This window comes from Propithecus coquereli, unplaced genomic scaffold (genome assembly GCF_000956105.1).
Source record: "Propithecus coquereli isolate 6110/MARCELLA unplaced genomic scaffold, Pcoq_1.0 Scaffold110, whole genome shotgun sequence".
Classification (NCBI taxonomy): domain Eukaryota; kingdom Metazoa; phylum Chordata; class Mammalia; order Primates; family Indriidae; genus Propithecus; species Propithecus coquereli.
Window position 1 is genome coordinate 5,847,853 of NW_012134970.1, and position 23,341 is coordinate 5,871,193.

The window sequence follows — 23,341 nt, forward strand, 5'->3', positions numbered from 1 at the left end:
AAACTCTTGAGTGTATACTCAAAGGTGTCATAATTTTCAAAAACAACTGTATAATCTCTAAGTCCTAGATACTAAATACTTGGTATGCCTAGAATAATCAAAAGATTTTAAAATCTATAAAGCCTGTGGCTATCCAGATAATGAAAATGAAAGTTAAACATTTTTAAGGTTAATCAATTTTTCAGATGGAACTTTCTATGCATTTCCTAGGAAATACTTATAGGACTGAAAAGCACTGATCTAAATGATTATTAGCAATATCTTTTCAGAATATCAAAGTAACTTTGACATTTTAAGACAGTACATGTAATTACTGTCTTAAATTTTGATATTGTAATATATAAAATAAAATTGTGTTGTCATGTTTTTTTAAGCATGTAACTAGACTTGGCAACTAAAATACACAGGGAGAAAAACAACTGACAATGTGACTATGTACAAGAGTACATAGATTTAAATATTTAACAAGCAGTACAACAAGGACATCAGCCAGTCTGAACCGACTCCCACAAGCACACCATACCAGCAAGACTGCATAGCAGCAAACCTGCACACACAATACACATACACATACGTGTGGGTGTGTATGATCTTAAGCCACTTCCAAAATGAATTTTTAGGAAATATAAAGTTGCTAACATGCATTACATTAATATTTTTTAAAACGCTTACAATACCTAAAAATCACATTTCCTGCTCGGTCTGCCTTCCAGGCTTTCACCAAAGCAAAATCCCCAGTAATTGCTTCCTCCAAAATAAAGTGCTGACCATTGAACTCCCTCACCTGCAGAAGAAAAGGGGGCATTGTCAGGTATTTGCACAGGTCTTGTTTGCTTGTGATACACACTCTAGTAGAGGCCAATAATAGGGATACAAGCCTAGTGAGAGAAGGTTTCTCAGAGGGAAAAGAACCTTAGAAACTTTAAGGATAAACAGTATAGTGCAGCTAGGGCTTAGTCCAAGTGGTCATGGGGGGGCAGAGGGAACAGATGTGCAAAACGCCCAGTGACAAGAGAAAGCTTGGTGCATTTGAGGAACTAAATGTTCTACAAGCCTGAAGCATAGACTATGTGTGTTAATATCCATTTTACTATTTATGTGTATTGGTTATTGAACATGAAAAATAGTCTCTCTCTCCATCTGAGAAAAAACTATATAATTTGCATGAAATGGCCTATATATTGTTTGCATACACAAAAGTTATAAAAATCCATTCATCTCTCATTAATCTATAATTTATAAATCACCTGTCAAAGTTTTAAGTGGAATTCATATAATTAGAAATCCAAATCATATGAATTCCCTCCAAATTCATATAATTTGGAGGAAACTGACATGCCATATCTTCCCACCGTGGAGCACAACACATGCCTCCATTTACCAGAGTTTCCTTCCACCTCCTTCAATAGTTTAATCGTTTTCTCTATAAAATCTTTGTATTTTTTTTCCTTAAGTTTATTCACAAGTACTTCATGGTTTCTCTTGCTACTATGCATGTTACATTTTATTTTATTATATCTTTTCTTCTTACATTACTTGTCTAATGGAATGCTATTGATTTTTGTTTATGTTTATTGACATTTAAGTCCATGAATTTTGGGGGTAAGAACATAAAGCAAAACTGTGCCTTGGCATCATGTTCCTTTTTTTCTCTTGGGGATTTATCTCTGGGAATGAAACCAGAGGGGAAAGGAAACAACGTCGATTGCCGCACTCCATCGCTGAGCAAGATGGAGCCATCTGAAGGCGAACTCCATTCTCATTCCTACTGCATCCCCTAGTGGACAACCAGACGCAATGCATTGTCCAGAAACCCTCCATACAAAGTTTTGGTACATTTATTGGTTTAAAACAGAAATCCTTTCTTAAAGAAAAGCTTCTTCAAAAAAAAAAAAAGAAGAAGAAGAAGAAGAAAAACTTCTTTAAGGACAAGTTTCCTGCTGGGAAAGATTAATGCACTTAAGAATTCACTGATGAATGACGATCTTAGCAACATGAACTTAGATAAATTATATGAAAGATATTTCTAAGCTTCCTATCAATATACAAAGGGATTTTTCAATGGCTTATGTATTTCAAAATCATCACTAAATGCTAGCTGATTATTTTACACACAGAACTGGAAAACTAGAATAAATACATGCTAATGCAGGATAAAGTCAGGAAATTGGCTTTTCTCTTATATTCCAATTATATAATTTCCTGATGGGTCTACGTACCAGCTGTTGCTGAGTGTCAACTATTCTAAAATGTAAAAATGGGGAAGGAATTGGTTTTGTCAAACTGGCTATTATACTCACTTGAAAGGGTCATGTTACACAGTCACCACTTCCTCCTTACTGGTTCTTTGTTGAATCCACTCTAATCAGATTTTCATCTTTTCATTCCAGAAAAAACACTCCTTAAGGTTACCAATGACTTCCATTTTTGGCAAATCCAACGGTCAATTCCAGTTCTTATATTACAGGACCTCTCCATGCAGTTGATCACTCCCCTCAGGTGATCACTCCTTGCTTTTTAAAACTTCCCTTCTCTTTCGAATCAGTAGACTGGGGGTGAAGGGATTCCTCTTTTCTTACTAGTCACTCTTTCCCATGTCCTTAGGTTTAAATATATGCTGATGCCTCCAGAGTCCCTGTCCTGGCCTAAACGCTCCCCTGACTGGAGCCTGTTGAGCACCTCCTCTTGAGTCTAACGGACATCTCAAATGCTCCATGTCCAACACAGAGCTCTTTGCTACTTGATTCTTCTCTTACACCTCACTACTAATTCATCAGCAAACCCTGTTGGCTCTACTATCAACATATATCCCAATTCCAACCACTTCTCGCAAACTCCACCATTACCACCTTAGCCTGAACCACCTTCCACTCCTACCTGGATTAACACAACAGCCCTTTAACTTCTCTTGCTGCTTCTGCTCTTGGTCTTCTACAAAAAAAAAAAACTCACCACCCAACTGCTACCGTGATCTTTACAAAATGCAATCCAGATCACATCATTCTTCCACCCTTATTCAAAACTCTCTTTTGGCTTCTCACCACACTCAGTAAAATCCGAATTCTGTGTGGATCTGGCTCCTGCCCCTCTTCAGTCTCCAGTCTTATCACTCTGCCTCATGTACTCTGTTTCATTCTCACCCCCTGCTGTTCCATAAACAGGACAAACCTGTAGCTGCCTCAGGACCTTGCACTTCCTATTCCTTCTGATGAAAGCACAACCCTCTGATCTCCACCTGCCTCATTCTCCTACCTTATTCAGGCCTCTACCAAATTTCACCTGCTCAGTGAACCTTATCCTGACCAATGTGAAACACCATCTGCCTGGTGTTGAGCCAGTGATGACTCTCTTTTCAACTTTTCTTCACAACACTCCCACTATGGACATCATGTGTTTATTCATTCACTGTCAGTTCCTCCACTAGCAGGGGGACGTAGTGCTTAGACCTCAATAAAAACCAGTGAATTAAGGAATTCCCTCATTTCCTCATCCTACACTAAACAAGGGAAATAAAGAGTTAAGAAGAATTGTTTCAAGAAATTATTTGTCATATTCCTAGGAAATTCAGACAAAATTACAACACTACTAAATTAATGCACCTGACTCCAAGCAGAAATGAACCCAGGAAGGATTCTAGTCTATATTTTCCTAGGGTGAATTAATGCTACAACTTCTAGCAAGTTATCAAAGTATTAACCCAATTTTTCTGGGCACTTTTATCTTACTACTAAGATTCATTTTTAATAATTAGGCTCCTATTTTTACTTTGTGGAGATACCTTTTAAATTTAATTAGGCAGTAAGGCAAAAAGCAAGAAAGAATCTGAAAAATATGTTAATAAAAGCTTTCAATCAATATAGGTCACTCTCAGCAGAAAGGCAAAGTTCCAGATGGAAGACGCGGCTGGAGACAAACACCGAACAGCAAAGGACATGTTCAATGACCCCTCATCTTCCCTCAGAACAGGAGGGGCAGAGCCAGCAATCCCAAATGCAGAGAAGTGATAAGAGATTCCTCAATCTGCTATGTTCACTTCCCTAGAGATAAGCTCAGCATTTCTGCAACCTGTGTTAACTCTCGAGTCATCTGTACAAGGAGATTGGAAAGATACTAAAAAATACAGTAATGAAACATTGACCTGTGTAATTTTTGAAATTATCTCAAATCCAAAGACTTCAAATACCTGTATCTGGAGTTCTACTCTTCTCTAATATGTGAGTGAAGTTGCCTACTTTAAAGGTACCCCATCCTACCCAGCACTTTAAATAAAACTAGGTTATTCAGTCAAAAGCTCAAAGTGTGTCTAAGACACAAAATACAAAGGTGATAATATGAACTCTGTATTTATTCTATTATATAATAACTATTCTCTGCTTTTCAAGATTTCAGACAAACTTAAGATTTTCTAAATTTTGTTCTTCCTGTGATCACATTAGGTAGGGCTTGCGCATGAAGAGTTTACCATACATATCATACTACTCTATTTTCCACATAAGTATAATCAGCAATTATAAATGTTTCTATATTTGTTAGAACCTACCATCTCAGTTCAGATAGCTAATCTTGACTATTACATTATATATGGATTATAGTTTCTTTTCTTATTTAGTTTCTCTATGTGATTTTAATTGCTAGTAGATGCCTGGATTTAGCTAGAAATTTTGCCTAACATATTTACAAAAATGAATGAGTGCTTTTTCTCTCACAGAGGTGATTTTATGTTTATTTAACCCAACAAGTGCACCCAGAATCCCATGTGGAAAGGGGTATCCTGATGCTAACTGGATGAGAGCGCTTCTTACCTCTCTTGGCTTACTGGCAATGGCAACGCTGCCATCTTTGTTGTACTTAATGGGTGATCCTCCTTCTTGTACCAGGGTCCCATACCCTGTGCTGGTGTAAAATGCAGGAACTCCAGCCCCGCCTGCACGGATCCTCTCTGCAAGCGTGCCCTGCAAGTGAGCAACCAACACCCCATGAAAAGTTCACTAAGCACACGTCTGTACGTAAACACAGAAACATTTATAGACATGGTTCCTACTCTCCAGAGGCTCCTAATTCTAAACATTACCTAGCATTGTATATTGGTGTATTTCACTAATACTGTATGCTGGAAGATCAATTTTTAAAAGTTACTTCCCCTCTAGATGCACACTGAATCCACATTCAAAATGTATCTGCTTATTTGTATAGTCATGCGTTTAGCTTCCATACCCTCCCAATGGTCTCTGGACATCATGTTCTACATATGTCTATTTTTAATATTTTACATCAATTTTTAAATCTGAATTATGAAACTTTAGTTATGTGCATTAAAGAACATAATTAAATTCAGTGTTTTACTGCATGCTAGATGTAGCTATGGCCTAAATCTTATCATTAATAACAATACATCAATAATGTAAAGTGTTCAAATTTTATGATTTATTTCAAACCATTTTCATAAATATTTCATCTACTAAATTATCTGACGAAGAAAAACCCAAAGTTAAGCAAAAAGTATAGCATGCAGGTAAACTGGTTTCTATAAACTAATTTCAAATTTTATTTCGGGGTAGAAACAGCTGCAAGTAAAGTTTGTGTTTTTTTCTGATCTTCTTTCCTATGGCATGACCCGTCTCCCTCCTAGGTGCCAGTGATTTCAAACCTAGTTTCCCTACGTCTCTCTCATCCCCAACTCTCTTTCCACCCAGATTGCCCCTAAGGGATCAACTCTGACCCTAAACATTTTCTGACACCCTCCCTAACATTGAAACCTACTGTTACAATCTTACTACTTCACTAGAAAACTGATGTTAATTAGTAGTTAAGAATTGTATTTATTGTATTGTAAGTATTCATGATGGTGTGTTCATACTATCCCAACCTAAAAACTATTTTCTATTTTAACTAAAACCTTTAAATACTTAAAGAAAAGACTAAAAATTGAAAATTCAGACACTGAGTCATTCAAGTAGATGGAATATTCTGGGGAAGGAGGTACTTGGGGCACAACTGAAAATCTTCCTGATAACTAGTTCTCTATTCTATCTAATGGACAGAGATGACTCTACCTTGTGTTGTTAAGTTAATAACATTCACAAAAATTAAACCATCAAAACGACCATAGTAATACACCCTACTTTAAAATATACCCCCCTAGAATACTTTATTCCTTCTCTCTGTCCAACCAGGCAAGGGCCTGAAAGTAGACTATTTCTGCAGACAGGACCTTTGCAGGTACCACCAAGCCCCTCAGCTTCACCCGACAAAGAAAGAATATAAGAGAAATATTAAGGAAGTTCCTCTCCCATGTATATGCACTCCAACAAAATAAGGGGTGATACAAAAGTTAAGGGGTAACTGGAAGGTTAATTTTCAATAGCTCCACAACCCAAAGGATACAGTATCTCAACCTACAATGTGAAGAGAAAAAATATATGCTATGGACTGAGCTGTGTTTCCTAAAATTCATATGTTGAAGCCTGAACCTCCAATGTGACTATCTGTGGATAGGGCCTATAAGGAGATCATTAAGGTTAAAGAAAGTCATAAAGGTGGAATCCTGATCTGGTATGATTAGTGTTTTTATAAGAAGAGACACCCAGAAAGTGAGTGTCCTTCCTCCCTCCCCCTTTCCCCTCCTCTCTCTGCCATGGGAGAACACAGGGAGAAGTCAGCCATCCGCATGCCAAGAAAACAGCCCTCACCAGGCACTGAATTGGCCAGAACCTTGATCTTGAACTTTCAGCCTCTCAAACTGTGAGAAATAAACTTCTGCTGTTTAAGCTACCCAGCCTATGTTATTTTGTTATAGCAGCCCGAGCAGACTGAGACAGTGTATCTTAGTTTTTTTAAATAACTTTAAATGAAAATTGAATAAATACCAAGCATAGTGTGATGCTATGATAAGCACAGGTGAGAGTGCGGCAGAGCGACCAGGTGTGACTGTAACAGTGTGGCAGAACAGTGTCAGCTAGAACAGTCCTCTCTAGACAAGCATATACCATGATTTAATTGCTGAAAAAAAAATTTTTTTAATTCTGCCATATTACATCACACCAACTTGGTGAAGTCAGTGGTAATAACATTTCTGTTGACAAAAACAGAGTAGCTCAGTTTCAGAGATGAGGGCTGAGCAAGTCAAGATGAAGACCAACACAGACAACTTGTAGACCTTGGTTTACCCAAAGCATCAAAAAGTTTGCCTTTCTCTATGACAAAGTCTTCAGTCAGTTAGGAGATGATGTAGGAGATGAGCAGAAACTTACTATATTAGTTGTAGTAACTGTTTGCTTTGTAATAACATCAGTTCCCTGGAAACGTGGGCTCTGATGCCAGCACTTACTCTGTAATATAATCAGTTTTCCCTTCAAGGACTTCAGCCTCTTGACGTGTCTTACCAAGACCAGATCACTTACAAATTTCTAATTTACAATTCACAGAAACTGACTTCTAGGACAATTCTCAAACATTTCAGCAAGTCCTTCTGCATGCTTCTGACAAAACATACATTATAGTGCCAGACTTAAGTCTTATCTTGCAGCCTAGAAATTTTTACTAGAAACCTGCTTTTTCAGTACACAGTGGCAGAAAATATTAACCCTCTAGCAATCAACAGGTGTAACTTATCAACAAAATTCCTTGGCTTGGCAAAATAGCATTCCCTCTGTCTTACCTGTCTTGCGCAAAAAATGTATAGGGAGAAAAAGAGATATTTTTAAATAAGTTAGCACTGTGAAAGAAAAGCAGAGAAATCATCGCACCTGAGGTGTCAGCTCTACTTCTAATTCACCGGCTAAGTACTGTCGTTCAAATTCTGCATTTTCTCCCACATACGAAGAGACCATACGTTTTATCTGCTTGGATTGAAGTAAAAGGCCCAAGCCAAAGTTGTCAACCCTAGAAGGAAAATGAAAGTAGTTTACAATCAAAGGAACATCTGACAAAACATTTACCACATTTTTTTTTAGAAAGATAAAATTTAAATAATTTAGAGGAAAAGAAATTCTCTCTGCTAGGCATTTAATCCACATTCTCTCTCAACCCCCAAAGAACCTTGCAAGCTGGCTATTCTTGTCTTATTTTACATTTGAGGAAACTAAAGCTTAAAAGATTTAAGTGATTTTTTTCCCCAAGATTTTGGGCAGTAAGGGAAACAGCCAATATTCAAACCCACATCAATCCTATAATTCTACCATACACTTTTTGTTCTGTTCATTACTGCAAAGTGATTGTTGGTTGGAAGGTAGGCAAAGAGATGAATTGGTTCTTATCCTACACTTCAGAGGAATACATAAATGCATTGGCAGCATACTGACCCCAAAGGAAGATTTGGATAAAGAAGCTCTTTTTGTTCTAAAAAGGAGAGAGGGACATTCTTGTATTTAAAAGAGAAAAGACTAGCTAGCATATTCATTGAAATATGGACCCAAATTCTAAACAGCTATGAACATTTTCCCTATATCACAGATATCTTGCTCAAGAAGATTTACACACCTGAACATTCTTAACAACAAAATCAGCAAATTAATCACAAACCAGTGAAAAGATTACAGTAGCAAGAGTAATTCTGTATCTGTTAAATTATGTATACTATGATTTAATATCTCTTATTTTAAAATTAGAGCTCAATTTATTCTTAGATATGGTACACATGGAATCGGCTTTCTTTTTCATTACTGAAGGTCTCCAGGTTTGTAACTTTCTTAATTTCTATTATCTTTTTCAAAGCAAAATATACCTAGAATTTCAATCAAAGTCAATGTGACAAGACAGATTAATAACTAAATGAATACTTTTCCATTTTCAGCCACCTTAAAGACTGAAAGTTATGCTCTTTTCCACTCAAAAAGTTTCAGAAATAACCAACTAGGGCAAGAAGCCATTTCTAAAATAACAAAGAATATCTGCCCTTGTGCTATAAAACTATTTTTTTATTTTTTTATTGAGGTATTTAAAATACACAAATTTACCATCTTTACCATTTTAAGTGTACAGATCAGTGTAATTAATACATTTATATTCTTTCTTTTCTTTTCCCTCCTCTCCCCATTACCTTCCCCACCCTCTCATAACCACCAATCTAATCTCTATTTTCATGAAGTTCACTTTTTTTTTTTTAGCTCTCACAAATGAGTGAGAACATGTGAGATTTGTCTTTCTGTGCTTGGTTTATTTCACTTAACATAATAGCCTCCAGTTCCATCCATGTTGCTGCAAATGGCAGGATTTCGTTCGTTTTTATACCTGAATAATATTCCATCGTATATATGTACCATAAATTTTTTATCCATTCATCCGTTGATGGGCACTTAGGTTGATTCCATATTTTGGCTACTGTGGATAGTGCTGCAATAAACATGGGAGTGTAGTTATCTCTTTGATATATTGGTTTCCTTCCTTTTGGATATATACAAACACAGTAGTGGAACTGCTGGATCATACAGTAGTTCCATTTTTAGTTTTTTAAGGAACCTCCGTACTGTTCTCCATAATGGCTGTACCAATTTACATTCGCATCAACAGTATAGGAAGGTTCCCCTTTCTCCACATCCTCACCACCATCTGTCAATTTCCTGTCTTTTTGATATAAGTCATTTTAACTGGGGTGAGAAGGTATCGCACTGCGGTTTTGATTTGCATTTCTCTGATGACTAATGATGTTGAGCTTTTTTTCAAATACTGGTCAGTTGTATGTCTTCTTTTGAGAAATACCCGTTCAGTTCTTTTGCCCATTTTTTAATCGGATTATTTGTTTATTATTTGCTATTGGGTTGTTTGAGCTCCTTACATATTCTGGTTAGTAATCCCCTGTCAGACGGATAGTTTACAAGTATTTTCTCCCATTCTGTGGGTTGTGTATTCAACTTTGTTGACTGTCTCCTTTGCTGTGTAGAAGCTTTTTAGCTTGATATAACCCCAATTGTCTATTTTTGTTTTGGTTACCTGTACTTTTGAGGTTTTACACAAGAAATTTTTGCCAAGACAAATGTCCTGGAGCATTTCCTCAATGTTTTCTTCTAGTAGTTTCATAGTTTCAGGTATTAGATTCAAGTCTTTAATCCATTTTGATTTCATTTTTGTGTACAATGAGAGATTAGGGGGCTAAGTTTAATTCTTCTGTAAATAGTATAAAACTATTTAAAGATGAAGTATTTTTAATGGTGAAAACCAAAATGAGACACCACTACAAACATGAAAGAATGGCTAAATAAAAAAGGAAATATCAAGTTTTGTCAAGGATGTGAAACAACCAAAACATACTGAGGGAAATACAAATTGATGCAGCCACTTTGGAAAAACTTTTAGCAGTATTAATGTTGAATATACTATTACTGCTGAATATACTCACATTCTATAAGTCAGCAATTCCAGTCTTGGGGCTATAACCAACAGGAATGAACACTTATGTTCACCAAAAAACATTTACAAGAAAATGCACAGCAGCACTGTTCATTGTAACCAAATTGGAGCCTCCCAAACGCCCATCAACAGAATAAACTGTGGTATATTCACAAAAAGGAATACAACATAGCAATGAAAATGAATAATCTACAAACACTAGTAACCATGGATGAATCTCACAGATAAATTGTTGAGTAAAAGAAGCCAGATACAAAAGAGTGAATACTAAATTATTCCTTTTATATGACATTCAAAATCAGACAAAATAAATGTATGAGATAAGAAGTGAGGAGAATGGTTAACCTTGGTGACAGGAAGGAGCATGAAGGGGGCTTTCTGAGGTACTGCTCATGTTCCGTTTCTTTATCTGGGCATCAGTTTACATGGGTGTGCAGCTCATAAAAACCCATCAAACTGTACATTTATGATATATTCACTCTTCTATATTACTCTACTAAGCATCAATAAAGTTTTCTAAAAGATAGAAGTGTGGTGATAAAGGCCAGAGTATCTCCTAGAAACAGAAGTCTTTATTTTTCTCCCTTCTAATTCCTTCTGCACTCTGATGGTTCCTCCCCATGGAGCACATGTCATCCACATGGCTCTTTCATCCAACAGTCCCTCACTGAGCACTTACTCTGCCCCAGGGCAGGTATGTCAGGGTCTGGGGCTACAACCACAAATAAGGCCTGGTCCTGGGCCCTCAGCCCTCGGAAGCTCTGAGATTATACATGTAATCTCAGGAAATAAACATGTAACTTATAATCACAAACAGAGGGAAACATGTTCAGAAAATTCTACACAAAGTGTGACTAAAACCCTGAAGATGGAGAACCCAATTGCTGGGGTGAAAAAAGAGGGGAGAAAAAGCCTTACAGAAGGTGGCACTTAGATGTAAGCAAAAAATACACACACACACACAAATTTTGAGAGCAGAGTGAGGGATGGAGGTGTTGAAGGGAAGAGGCAAGTAGGCAGCTTTGCAAAGATGAACTCAGGAAATGTGTTGAGAGTGAGTGGAACACAGACTGAGAGCAGAAGCACGCAGGAGAGGGAGAAGGCAGGCCAGATTGTGATGTGCCTCATAGGAATTCATCCTAAAGGATGTGAAGACCCTGTGAATAATTTTAAGCAGAAAAGTAACAGAGTATACAATTAATTGGAGAAGTTCAGAGATGAAAGGCAGGAAGAACAGTTAAGAGGCGTGAAATAGTCCAAACAGGCAATGATGAGCATCTGAACTAAGACAACAGCAATGGGAATGGAGAAAAAGGAACAAATTAAGGGATACTTGGGGGAAATAACTCATAAGACTTGCTACCTGTCCTGAAGTAGCTGCAGACCCACTCCGGACTTCTGACTTTGGCAATGGAATATGGTAGAAGAGTGGGTTGGGGGAAATTAATCTCATGATCACTAGTGACACCCACTTGTCTGACCTGGAAAGGTGTTAAGGGTGGCACCTTGTGTGACAAACCACTGGTATTTTTCCTGACACTGCCTTTACTCCCAACTTCATTCCACTCTCCATCCTCACACTCCTCACACCCATGACAGCCACTCCAGCTCTACTGACTCCTTCTCAATTCTCAGAATGTATCATTTTCAAGTCTATACCCTCCCCCAGGCACACCATGTACCTCAAGGCATCCAGGTAACAACCCTCTACTCTACTCGTTTTCCAGCCCTAGATTTCAAATAGTGAATGTGATGACATTTCCCACTCACCGTGGGTATAAAAGAACTAGCTGCATGATTTACTCTCACTTGTTCCAAAAGAAAACTAAAGACAAGATAACCTGTCCCTCTACTTCATGCTCCTGATCCTCCTTACTTTCTCTTTTTCTTTTGTCCAAGGCACATAAAACTTTCTGACGCACTGGAAAATTTACTTATTATGTTTAATACTTATTGTCTGCCTCTTCCCACTAGAATGTAAGTTCCATGAAACAGGGATCTTGGCCTGTTTTTTTCACTATTGTACCCAACCACCTGCAACTATATGCAGCACATAAAGAGAACTACCTAAATACCTGTTGAACATCTGTTAAATAAATGTATTTCTTGATCCTACTTTCCCCCTCATCATTGGCTCCCCTCTAATAAAAGTGAAAATCACCAAGTACTTATGCTGGATGCCCTCTGGCTTGTGATTGGGTTCAGCCACTCTGCCCGGGTTCACCCAATGGGAAGCACCATCAGAGGGATGGGGGTGAGAAGAAAGTTATATCAGGATTTATACTCCTCTAGTTCTTTCCCTGACAAGTCACAGCACATTGGATAGCTCTCTCCATAGAGCTTCCTTCACCTGTTCAGACCTGGGGCTGGTGGAAACAGTACTCCTCTGTTACTAACTCCATGGTTCTTTATTACCATTCCATTAAAAAGGGTACCTTTGGAGAACTCCTCAATTACCCAGTATGAGAATACCACTGATATCCTCTCAAGCCCAGACTAATAAAGTCCTAACAAAAAAATAATCCATGAAAGGTGAATATAGTCCATTTGTTTTCTGAAATTTTAAATATCTCAAACTCCTCCAAGACCATAGATCCATACACAAAACCAGAATACAGTTGGTTATTCATTGACTTAGGAATTCTTCTAACCAATCTTGTAGATCTCTGTTTGGCTTTCCAACCCATTATATACTTCAACTTGACTCTATGTAGAGATGATTTCTCCATATTTGTCGATCTTGGCTCGGGAATCATTATGTATTCGGCCTTTGCTTTGTTTTTAGACTAGTTTCCTGGCATGGCAGTCAGGCAGTACATAAGGTATTTAAGTGCAGGCCACCACTTGACCTTACAGAGTTAGTCTTCATGTCTTAAAAAATGCTGTTAGATAACTTATAATGGGAGTATTTCTTGCCATATACTTTACAACTCACAAATTCAGCAAACGTGTATTTCTTACCTACTGTTCTCACACAGTGATGTTAACAACAGCAATAACAAAAAACAGTAAGACAAGTCCCTTATCCGTAAGAGCTTGTATAAAGAAAAAAAAAGATACATGTGATATTTTGCAAGTGAGGAACATATTTCTAATGGAGAAACACGTATAGTAAAGCATCTTATACCTCTTTAATACTGAAGATAATGCAGATGGACTTTGAAATTGGTTATGTTGCTTGCCTTTAGTAGCCAACATGTTTCTAGCATACCTAAAGAGAGATTTGATCTTTTTCCCGAAGCACAACAAAATTGAGTTTCAAACATTCTAGTGATTAAAAGAAGTCTAAAGCCAATAATTCATTAATGAGATACATTAATGCAAAACAAATAGATATTGTATGGAAAACATCAGTGGTCTGAAAGTACTTTCATTTTCTGAATCTGTAATTTACTGAATTTTCATTTTATGAAATCTCATTAATTGGCAATTCTTGTCACAATAAAAGTAATAAAAATGAAGTTACAACCATTCACCAAACTGTATTTCTCATTTACATTTCATTTTAGACATACTTAAAATCCCAATTACACAATTGTATTTACTCTGATAATATCAAGAGTATCAAAAGGAAAGAAAATGCTTTATTTAAATATAATGTTAATTTATAACATACAGTAACCCCTCCACCATCCTCAGTTTCGCTTTCTGCAGTTTGTTACCCACAGTCAACCACAGTCCAAGAATACTAAATGGAAAATTCCAGAAATAGACAATTCATAAATTTTAAATTGTGCATCATTCTGAGTAGCATGATGAAATCTCTCTATATCTACACTACACAGGCTCCCGGACCATTAGACACTTAGTAGCCATCAGGGCGATCAGATGAACTATTGAGGTATCTCGGTGCTTGTGTTCAAGTCACTCTTATTGTACTTCATAAAGCACAAGAGTAGTGATGCTGGCAATTCAGATATGCCAAAGAGAAGCCATAAAGTGCTTCCTCTAAGTGAAAAGGTGACCGTTCTTGACCTAATGTGACAAGAAAAAAAATTATATGCTGAGGTCGCTAACCTCTATGGTAGGAATGAATCTTCTGTCTCAATCCGTTTTGCTGTTATAAAGAAAATACCTGAGGCTGGTAATTTATAAAGAAAAGAGGTTTATTTGGCTCACTATCCTACAGACTATACAAGAAGCATCGTGCCAGCATCTGCTTCTGGCGAGGGCTTCAGGAAGCTTCCAGTCAAGGCAGAAGGTGAAGGGGGAGCAAGCATGTCACATGGTGAGAAGCAAAGAACAGGAGGAGGAGGTGCCAAACTCCTTTAAACAACCAGCTCCTGAGTAAACTAATAAAGTGTAAACTCACTCTTTATCAAGGGGAGGGCACCAAGCCATTCATGAGGGATCCACCCTCATGACCCAAATACCTCCCACCAAGCCCCACATTCAACACTGGGAATCAAATTTCAACTTGAGATTTGGAAGGAACAAACATCCAAACCTTTATCATCCTCTATCAGTGAAATTGTGAAGAAGGGAAAAGTTTGTGCTAGTTTTGCTATCGTACCTCAAACTGCAAAAGTTATGGCCACAGTGCATAACAAACACTTTGTTAAGATAGAAAAGGCATTAAATTTGTGAATGGAAAACATGAACAGAAACGCATTCCAATTGACAGCAATCAAGTTCAGTACCATCCACGATTTGAGGCATCCACTGGGGTCTTGGAACATATCCCCCTCAAATAAGAGGGGAACTACTGTAGTTACACGGGACAAACGAAATCTTCCACAAGCTGAGCACAGGAGTTCAAGTATACATCCCAGAAAGTGGTTAGGCCTTCCCAGATAAAATAACCAAATCTTGGGGAATGCTCATAATCAACCAGAGTGGCCTGTATCTGTCCATTGAGTCCTCTGGAGCTGCAGCTGCCTCAACAAAGAGGAAAGAGGGCACAGCAGAGGGGCCACTGGCCTTTATCATCATGTTCAAAGTCATTGGTGCAGAACCAGACCTTTTATTTAGAGTGAGGGACTGTTCACTGGACCCTCCAAAAACTATTAATCCTGACTGGTACAGAACTATATACATACAAGTAATTACAAGTACAGGTATTAATACATAGATATTATCACATTTATTGGCCTTCCACATGTAAATGGAGCTTTCCCTGGAGTAATCTAAGCCCCCATCCTTCCAGAACTATAGTCTAAAGTCATCTTGTCATGAGGAAATGAGCATGACCTAACATAATACACCTGTTCTTACATTGGCTCTGTGATTTCATAGATTGATATATAGTTTATTATGAAACTTTCAGTTCATACTGGCTTGTAACTCATATGTCAATGTCCTCCAAAAATCAATGAAAGGCACATTCTCAATTTTTCCTATCTTCCTAATCAACTCATATCAAAGCATTAATTCAGTTGAGTGATCCTAAAGGAGGTGTTATAGCATCAAGGCTAATAGTTACTATTTCATACCAAGGTAAGTGGTATCCCATGACAATAGTTCTTACTAAGCATTAAAAGAAAACAAAAACAGATAACCAGGAACGTTGAGCTTTGGAAAGACTTCTGATTTGGGCAGATTATTCCATAAAAAGAACCCTTTCTAAATGAGATAATACTTATTACTTTTTTTTTTAAGATAAAATAAAATCTTTTATTTTTCTTATTCTTAATTGATCTAATAGATAACTGTTCAAAATAATAGTAACAATGTACCCACAGCTTATGAATAAGTGAAATGAATAACAGCAACGTTTTAAGGTGCAGGAATGAGAAACTGGAAATTCTGTGATAAGGTACCTATATTACCCATGAAGCAGTATAGTGTTTTATTAATTTTAATTGAATACAATCTACAATTACTATGAATTGTAGATATTTATGAGGTACAGTGTGATTTTGATTCATGTATACAATGTATAATGATCAAATCAGGGTAATTAGCATATTACATGAAACATTTATTATTTCTTTGTGTTGAGAGCATGAAAAATTTTCTATCTCGTTAAAAATATTCAATAAGTTATTCTTAACTATAGTCATCTACAGTGCTATAAAGCTTACTCCTCTTATCTAGCTGTAGTTTTAAATCTGGTAACCAACCTCTTCCTATTCCCCTCTCCCCACTCCCCTTCCCAGCCTCTAGTAATCACTATTCTACTGTCTACTTCTATGAGATCAACTAGAAACAGCTGTTACTTCTAATTTCAACTTCTGTCCATTTACCCAACAATTCAAACTATTGTTCATTGGTTCTCCAACAAAGTATCACTAAATTTTCCTCATTTATCTGACTCTAATGGCCAAAACAAGGCTCTCATTCCTATAGACCTCCAGGATTTAAACCCTCCCATGAAAAGAATCAACTACCAATGAGAGTCTGTGAAGTACTTGTGTTCAATTAAGTAGGTTATCAGCACCTACTCTTCAACAAGAATTTATATTGATCTGCAGCATTCCTTGTAAGCACAGAGCTATCTGGAAAACACAAACTATTGATAATCAAAAGTATCTGTATCAACTATAAAGTCAGATTAAAGGGCATTGGACGTGTTTAAGAAATATCAAATTATCACAAACAAGTTACTTCTCTATTTACAGATGAATTTCCTCTGTTAAACAAGGGAACTAGAAGAGATGATCTCTACAATCCCATCCAACTCCAACACACAGTGACTCTGACTCACAGGCTAAGCACAGTAGAGATACAAAACTATTGTAAGTAACAGGATCGATAAGTAATATACATCCAAGAGAATAAATAAAATTCAGTATACAAAGAAAGGCTAAAAGTCTCAGAAGCAACTTAGAAAGGGATAAGATCAATGAAGATAGAAAAGTTCTATAATTGCATAAGACTACTTTCTGTATGTGTAACTTTAGTTGAATCCTGAAAGATGGGAAGGATGTGGATAGGCAGGGAAGAGGAAGGAGAGTCTTCCAGATGGAAATAATAACATAAACTCAGAAAAGGGAAAATGAGCACAAACATAGCATCACTTTCGTTTCCCAAATAATCTATGCTATTTATTCTAAATTGCATTTATAATAGGCTAAACAGCCAATTTGTTTTTTTCTTTTTTTTAACATTTTTCAAGATTTTTAAAGGCTTTAATTGTTGAAAGACAGCTGATGATTTACCATTTTGTACACATAAAGGTTTTTCCAACATGGCAAACATGCCTTAATGTGCATTCACTCCATTATTAAAATGATGACTTTTTGTGACCATTTTGATATGTGATTCTACTACCTTAAGCACTAGGATCCCACTAGCTGCTTAAGATAGTAGGATCCACCTTCCACTAGCAATATTCTGAGGACTAATGGTATTCCTTTATATATCATCTAGAGTAATGTCATAACCAAAAAAAGGACTTGAAACAGATTTCAAATTGATGTCCATCTTGCTTTATAAATTACGATCTATAATAATAAAGAACATAAAGGAGCATCAATAAATTTTACAATGCAAGATTCAATTTAAAAATATATAGTCTAACTTCAACATTTTAAATTTAGAAAAATAAAAGCACATCAGTTGAAGATACAGTCTTAATTCATACCTTTATACTGTGTAAGATAAAACAAGGCTACTTTACTTATGATTACAAAGGATAATACCAAAAATATTTGAATAAATGTAACCTCCACTCTTGACCGTGTTAAATATTATCTTTTGGTGCTCACACATACTGCTTGTATAAATAAGGGAAAATATCATTTCATTAATAAATTCTATTTAAATATCAAGAATTACCATTTCTTTCGAGCCAATTGTTTCAAAAATGCACACTTACCCTGCATTATTGCTGACTGCAGTTAGTCCTTTTACTCCAGTCTTTAGTAAAGCTCCTATAAGATTCTCTGGAATTCCACATAGCCCAAAACCTATAATAAGCCCATAAGATAAATAATTTATAAAGTGGGGAATAACGTTCTTTCAGAGAAACATACGGTATTCTTTTTTAACAAAAAAGACAAAGTTATCAGATCTACTAAGCAAAACACACAGATATATATCAGCAACTCAAATGGTCAAATAGCTTTATCCAAATGTTTTGCACCAGACATCACTGTCTTTGAACCGTAAGTATAAAGCCAAGTGCACCAGTTTATATGGCTACACATTGCTCACCTTGCACTCAACTACAAGTCTATTATTGTACCGCTTTATAACTCAACCTTTATAAAGTTACTTTTTCAAGCACATTTTATATGTCTGAGTTGTGTCTGAGTTTTACGTAGATTTTTGCAGACCTGGATGCCCACGCCAGCAACTTTCATTCATTTACAGCTTCCATAAATCCTCAAATAATGTTGGTTTTAAAATAAACGTTCAATAACTTGTTAGTTGAATGAATAGAGAACAGCTCAAAAAATAAGTTTTGATCCCATTTTAAGAATCATGCAGCAAGTTTAATGAGTGGAGGTAGTGGTTCTAAAAGACATTCCAAACAAGAAGCAGCAATAAAATGGGGGGGGGGGTGCGTAGGAGACAACAGCTAGATGCCTGCAAGTTCTCTCTCATAAAGTAAGGAGTGATAGAAGTTGTGGCTAAGTATAAACTGATAAGATCAATGTAAACATTTTAACTTAAATAGAATTCCCAAAGATCTAGGAATTTTTCAAAGCTATTGACATCACCACTTTGAAGCTCTAGTTTTTCAAAATAATAGGAAAAAAAAAAACATAAAAAGAAAGAAAAGTAAAATATTAGTACTAAGCCTTATTGAACTTGCAGGAAGGAAACACTGTAATAAAATAAAAGACAATATAATATGTAATAAACATAATGAATAGACTATAACTAATAACTAAATAATAAAATAATTGGCATTTTTAATCTACTTGTCATTGTGATTTCCCTGCTTCACTAAAAGCATATGGACGTTACCATAAAAAGGGAAACAATATTATTACTCACCACCAACCAGAATTGTTGCACCATTGGGAATGTCTTTTATAGCTTCCACTGGATCTGTATAAAATTTGGTATGGCAACGAGTACTTGTAGAAAAGTAGCAAACACATCCCTGAAACATTAATAGATAGTTTTAAGTGAATAATCATTTTGAAATGCAGATTTGCTTTGTGTATATAGCAATTTATTCGGTTTTTGAATGTACAATAATTTCATTATCCCTTTTCACATGTATTTTATGTTTTTAATTGATAAGGTAAAATTGTATATATTTATGGTATACAACATGACATTTTGATATATATACAATAGTCCCCCCTTATCCACAGTTTCACTTTCTGAGGTTTCAGTTACCCAGGGTGAGCATACTACAATAAGATTCTGAGAGAGAAAGGGTGTACACTCACATAATTTTTATTACAGTATATTGTTATAATTGTTTTATTTTATGATTAGTTATTGCTGTTAATCTCTTACTGTGCCTAATTTATAAATTAAACTGAACCACAGGTATACATGTATAGGAGAAAACAGTATACATAGGGTACAGGACTACCCACAGTTTCAGGCATCCACTGGGGGTCCCCCTCAGATAAGGGGGGGCTACTGTACACCCGTGGAATGGCTAACTCAAACTAATTAACATATGTGTTACCCCACATAATTGTTTTGTGGTGAGAACACTTATAATCAACTCTCTTAGCAATTTTCAAGTATTCAATATGTTGTTATTAACTGTAGTCAACATGATGCACAACAGATCTCGTACATAAACCAGTATCTCCCCCACCCTCTAACCCCTGCCTCTGGTAACCATCATTTTACACTTTGTTTCTATAACACTATCCCCTCTTTAAAAGACTGCAGCTTTAAGTGGTTTATCCTTAAAAATAAAATGAACATACTCTATCTACAGATTGTCACTGGAGTCCCCTTGTGATCAATGTCCTCTGTAACATAAAGGAAAGCTCTAATTGTGTCATCTGTGGGCATCCAAAAGAATGAAAGTAGACAGTATATATACTGGGATTCAAATTCACTTGGCCAAGTTGGGCTGCCTGGCCACTGCCGTTCCCCTTGCCAAAGGAGCTGCTGAGACCCACCAAGCATCAAAGTTTATGGGTCTGTAAGAAAGGAACAAACGTTTACCTAGAAGAAAGGCATGGCCAACCTTACAACAGTTTACTACTGGGTCCCAAATAAGTCATCTAGTGAATATTCACAATCAGTTATAAATTTTTTCCCTCTTTATACTTCATCTACAACATAGATAAGAGAAAATGAGAAAGCAGATTCTATGGCAATCACTCACTCATACTCAGCATCACCTCTCCTTTATTCCCATTGTATATTCAACCTAAAAAGAGAAGGAGTAGGGAGAATAACATCTGAATCCTCATATACTGCCACCTTAACAAGCCCGATTGTAAGCTCACACCACCAGCCTAATAGGGTCTCCCAGACAGACACAACCTGAGGAGGTCAAAGTAACAGCATAACAAGTACCCGTCATTCTTTTCTTCTTCTAAAAACTCCTTGCACGAAAAGTGCCAATTAATACAAAAGATTATTTAAGGGAACTATACTGAGAGAAAGTCAAATGAGAGTTGCAAAGGTAGAGGTTACACAGATGGCTTTCGTCCCTCTAAATGTCTACCTTGGTCAAGGTCAGGTGAGGAGGGTGGAATAAGCTAGCTGCTAGCACATGGCCCAAACTCGGGGAAATAAGTCTAATCAGAGATAGAAAGGAAAGTGTTTGAGCTACAAAGAACTTTTCTCTCTTTCCTACCCACAAGTAGCAAGCATTTGTTTGCTTCTGTTTTAAACATATACACCCGAAAAATTTTTAGTCCTAGAAATTACAAGTTTGATAGCCTGAATAAATAGGCCAACAGACGTGTTAGGTAGATAGTGAAGGATTCCAGATCTCCTAGGGACAAAAGTGGGTGCTATTGCCCCCATCTTGGTCCTGCCAACTCTAATTCTCCATACTTGGGGCAGCGAGGAATATCCTACAAATCTGTCAATCAGAAGTTGGTGCGCCAGCTGCAAAAGAATGCAGCGGATGATGCTCCAGCCACGGCCAAGCAGCACAGTACCATAAAGTCTGGGCGGTGACCTAGAGCTCACATGTGCACTAAGACCCAGGTCATTTATGCAGCTCCCCAACTGTCCAGTCAAAATGGTTTTATGGTGACATTTGAACCATGAGGGAGGTCCCTATCCAGGCTATATAAAACAAGACACAACCATAGCCAACCCCTTTTTGCAACCTTCCTTTAGCTCTCCCTTTACTGCGACAGTAGGTCTGGTTGTCATCTGTGATGTATGTATCATGCTCTGTAAACCTATATCTTGCTCTTGCCCTATAATCTTATTTTTCTTTCCTCAATAAACCTCATTTTTGTGCTTGCCTAACTTTGGTGTGTCTGGTCATTTTTCAGCCATTAGCGCACCAAGAACCGACATTTCAGACTAAAACCTGACATATTGTCTGTAAAATAAAGTTAAGGATATCTCCTAGAAAAAAATAGGAAAATATAGATATCTAATCCAACCAACTCATTTTACAGGTCCAGTTTCTGAAGCTTAGAAAGATCTTGGAAGTTTAGCCTTCTGTCTCAGGGTCTTTCCATCACAGTAAGCTCCTCTCCGTGTTTTCTGAAAGCCCTGTCATATTATACTTCTACTTTATTATTTATATACAACAGATCATTCTGAGCATCCTATTTTTTCATGCATAACACTGCTGTCATTTTCTCCACCTAAGAGTAAAGAGTCAGGGCCTTAGCGGGAAGAGGAAAAAAATTAAAGAGTTTGTCTACACCTAAACAGTCTCGGGGGTGAGGTCATCCTGAACTATTTCTAGGTAGACTGAAAAACACAAATCCCATCATAGAGAGGAAGTTAAAAGAAAACTCAGTTCCCCTATATACTCATAGAGGTTTTTTAGATTCATGAAGAACAAAAGCACATAACCATAGACTTGTCAGGAATTCCATTCCTTTATTTCACACGATAATTAGTGCTTTCACTGAAAACATTCTGAAATTACTGAGGAGCTTGCCCCACTCCCCCCAAAAAAATACACCTTAGAAGTGTTTTAGAAAAGCACAGTTCACCCAGATAAACAACAGTTAAAAGCAGTAACAGTGACCACGTTTTCCAGGGAATGTGAAAAGGGCTCAAGATAATGAAGAACTTGCAGATAATAAAGAGCTCTTTTTCATTATTCATACATTCAGTTAATATTTGTTGACGTTTGTTATCTGTTATACACATGTGACACCTATAATATTTACTGAGAAATCAACTTTGACTATGACAGATTTTATCCCAAGGAAACTTTGGGAAACAGTGTGGCATAAAAGCCTACACTCTTGGGGTCAAAAATACCTTTGTTTCAAATTCCAGCCCAACCACAATTGCATGAACCTGAGAAAATTACTTAACCACTGCATCTTTTTTGGGGGGTGGGAGAAAGGACTTTATTTTAAATTTACAAAAAAAAAAATGACAATTGTTTCCCAAGGATGTAGTAAGGATTAAATAACGATATATACAGAAGCTCTGTGCCTGGACTACAGAAGATACCCAGGGGGCGTCAGCTTCCTTTGGTGAATGCAGCCTTTTCTCCCTTCCCCACCAGGGCAATAAGATCAACTTGTCAATTTACTGGAATTTAGTTTTAATTTTTAACCTCCCCACTCCACCCTATACATACATCGCTGATTCTATAAAAAAATCTTTTTAATATGACCCATACTGTAGCAAATTGAGCCAAGTGGTCTTTGTTGAGAGCTTTCAAAATAAATAAATAAATAAAATAAAATAACACCAGGCACCAGGTCTTAGCTTTAAGATTATTTTAACATGTTTATTTTATCTGCAATCAAATTTGCCAATCTGGGTATTCAGAGACTGTTAGGCAAACCAACAGTGTGAATACAGGCAGTGGGGCAAAGAGGAAACAGGGTGTCTGAGGCTAGCTGTGTCACTGGGGATCTTCAATGCCCAAAACCCTGAGAGCTGCTTAGAGCTTTTGGGTTTGTTCTCTTAACTGGCTTCCTCCCTGCCCACACTCCGTGTCTCGGGGAGTCAAGGAGTATCCCTG

The 23,341-nt window shown here is 36.9% G+C and overlaps 1 protein-coding gene across 1 annotated transcript in view; it reads right to left on the reverse strand.

Annotated features, from left to right (window-relative positions):
- Positions 1-23,341, reverse strand: part of OXCT1 (3-oxoacid CoA transferase 1) — a 143,876-nt gene that overhangs the window by 116,248 nt on the left and 4,287 nt on the right. The window contains exons 2-6 of the mRNA XM_012649601.1: positions 19,231-19,339; positions 18,104-18,194; positions 7,746-7,881; positions 4,803-4,952; positions 678-784 (exon numbers count right to left, since the gene is read on the reverse strand). Coding sequence (XP_012505055.1) covers positions 678-784; positions 4,803-4,952; positions 7,746-7,881; positions 18,104-18,194; positions 19,231-19,339 — 593 coding nt within the window. The remainder of the gene's footprint in view (positions 1-677; positions 785-4,802; positions 4,953-7,745; positions 7,882-18,103; positions 18,195-19,230; positions 19,340-23,341) is intronic.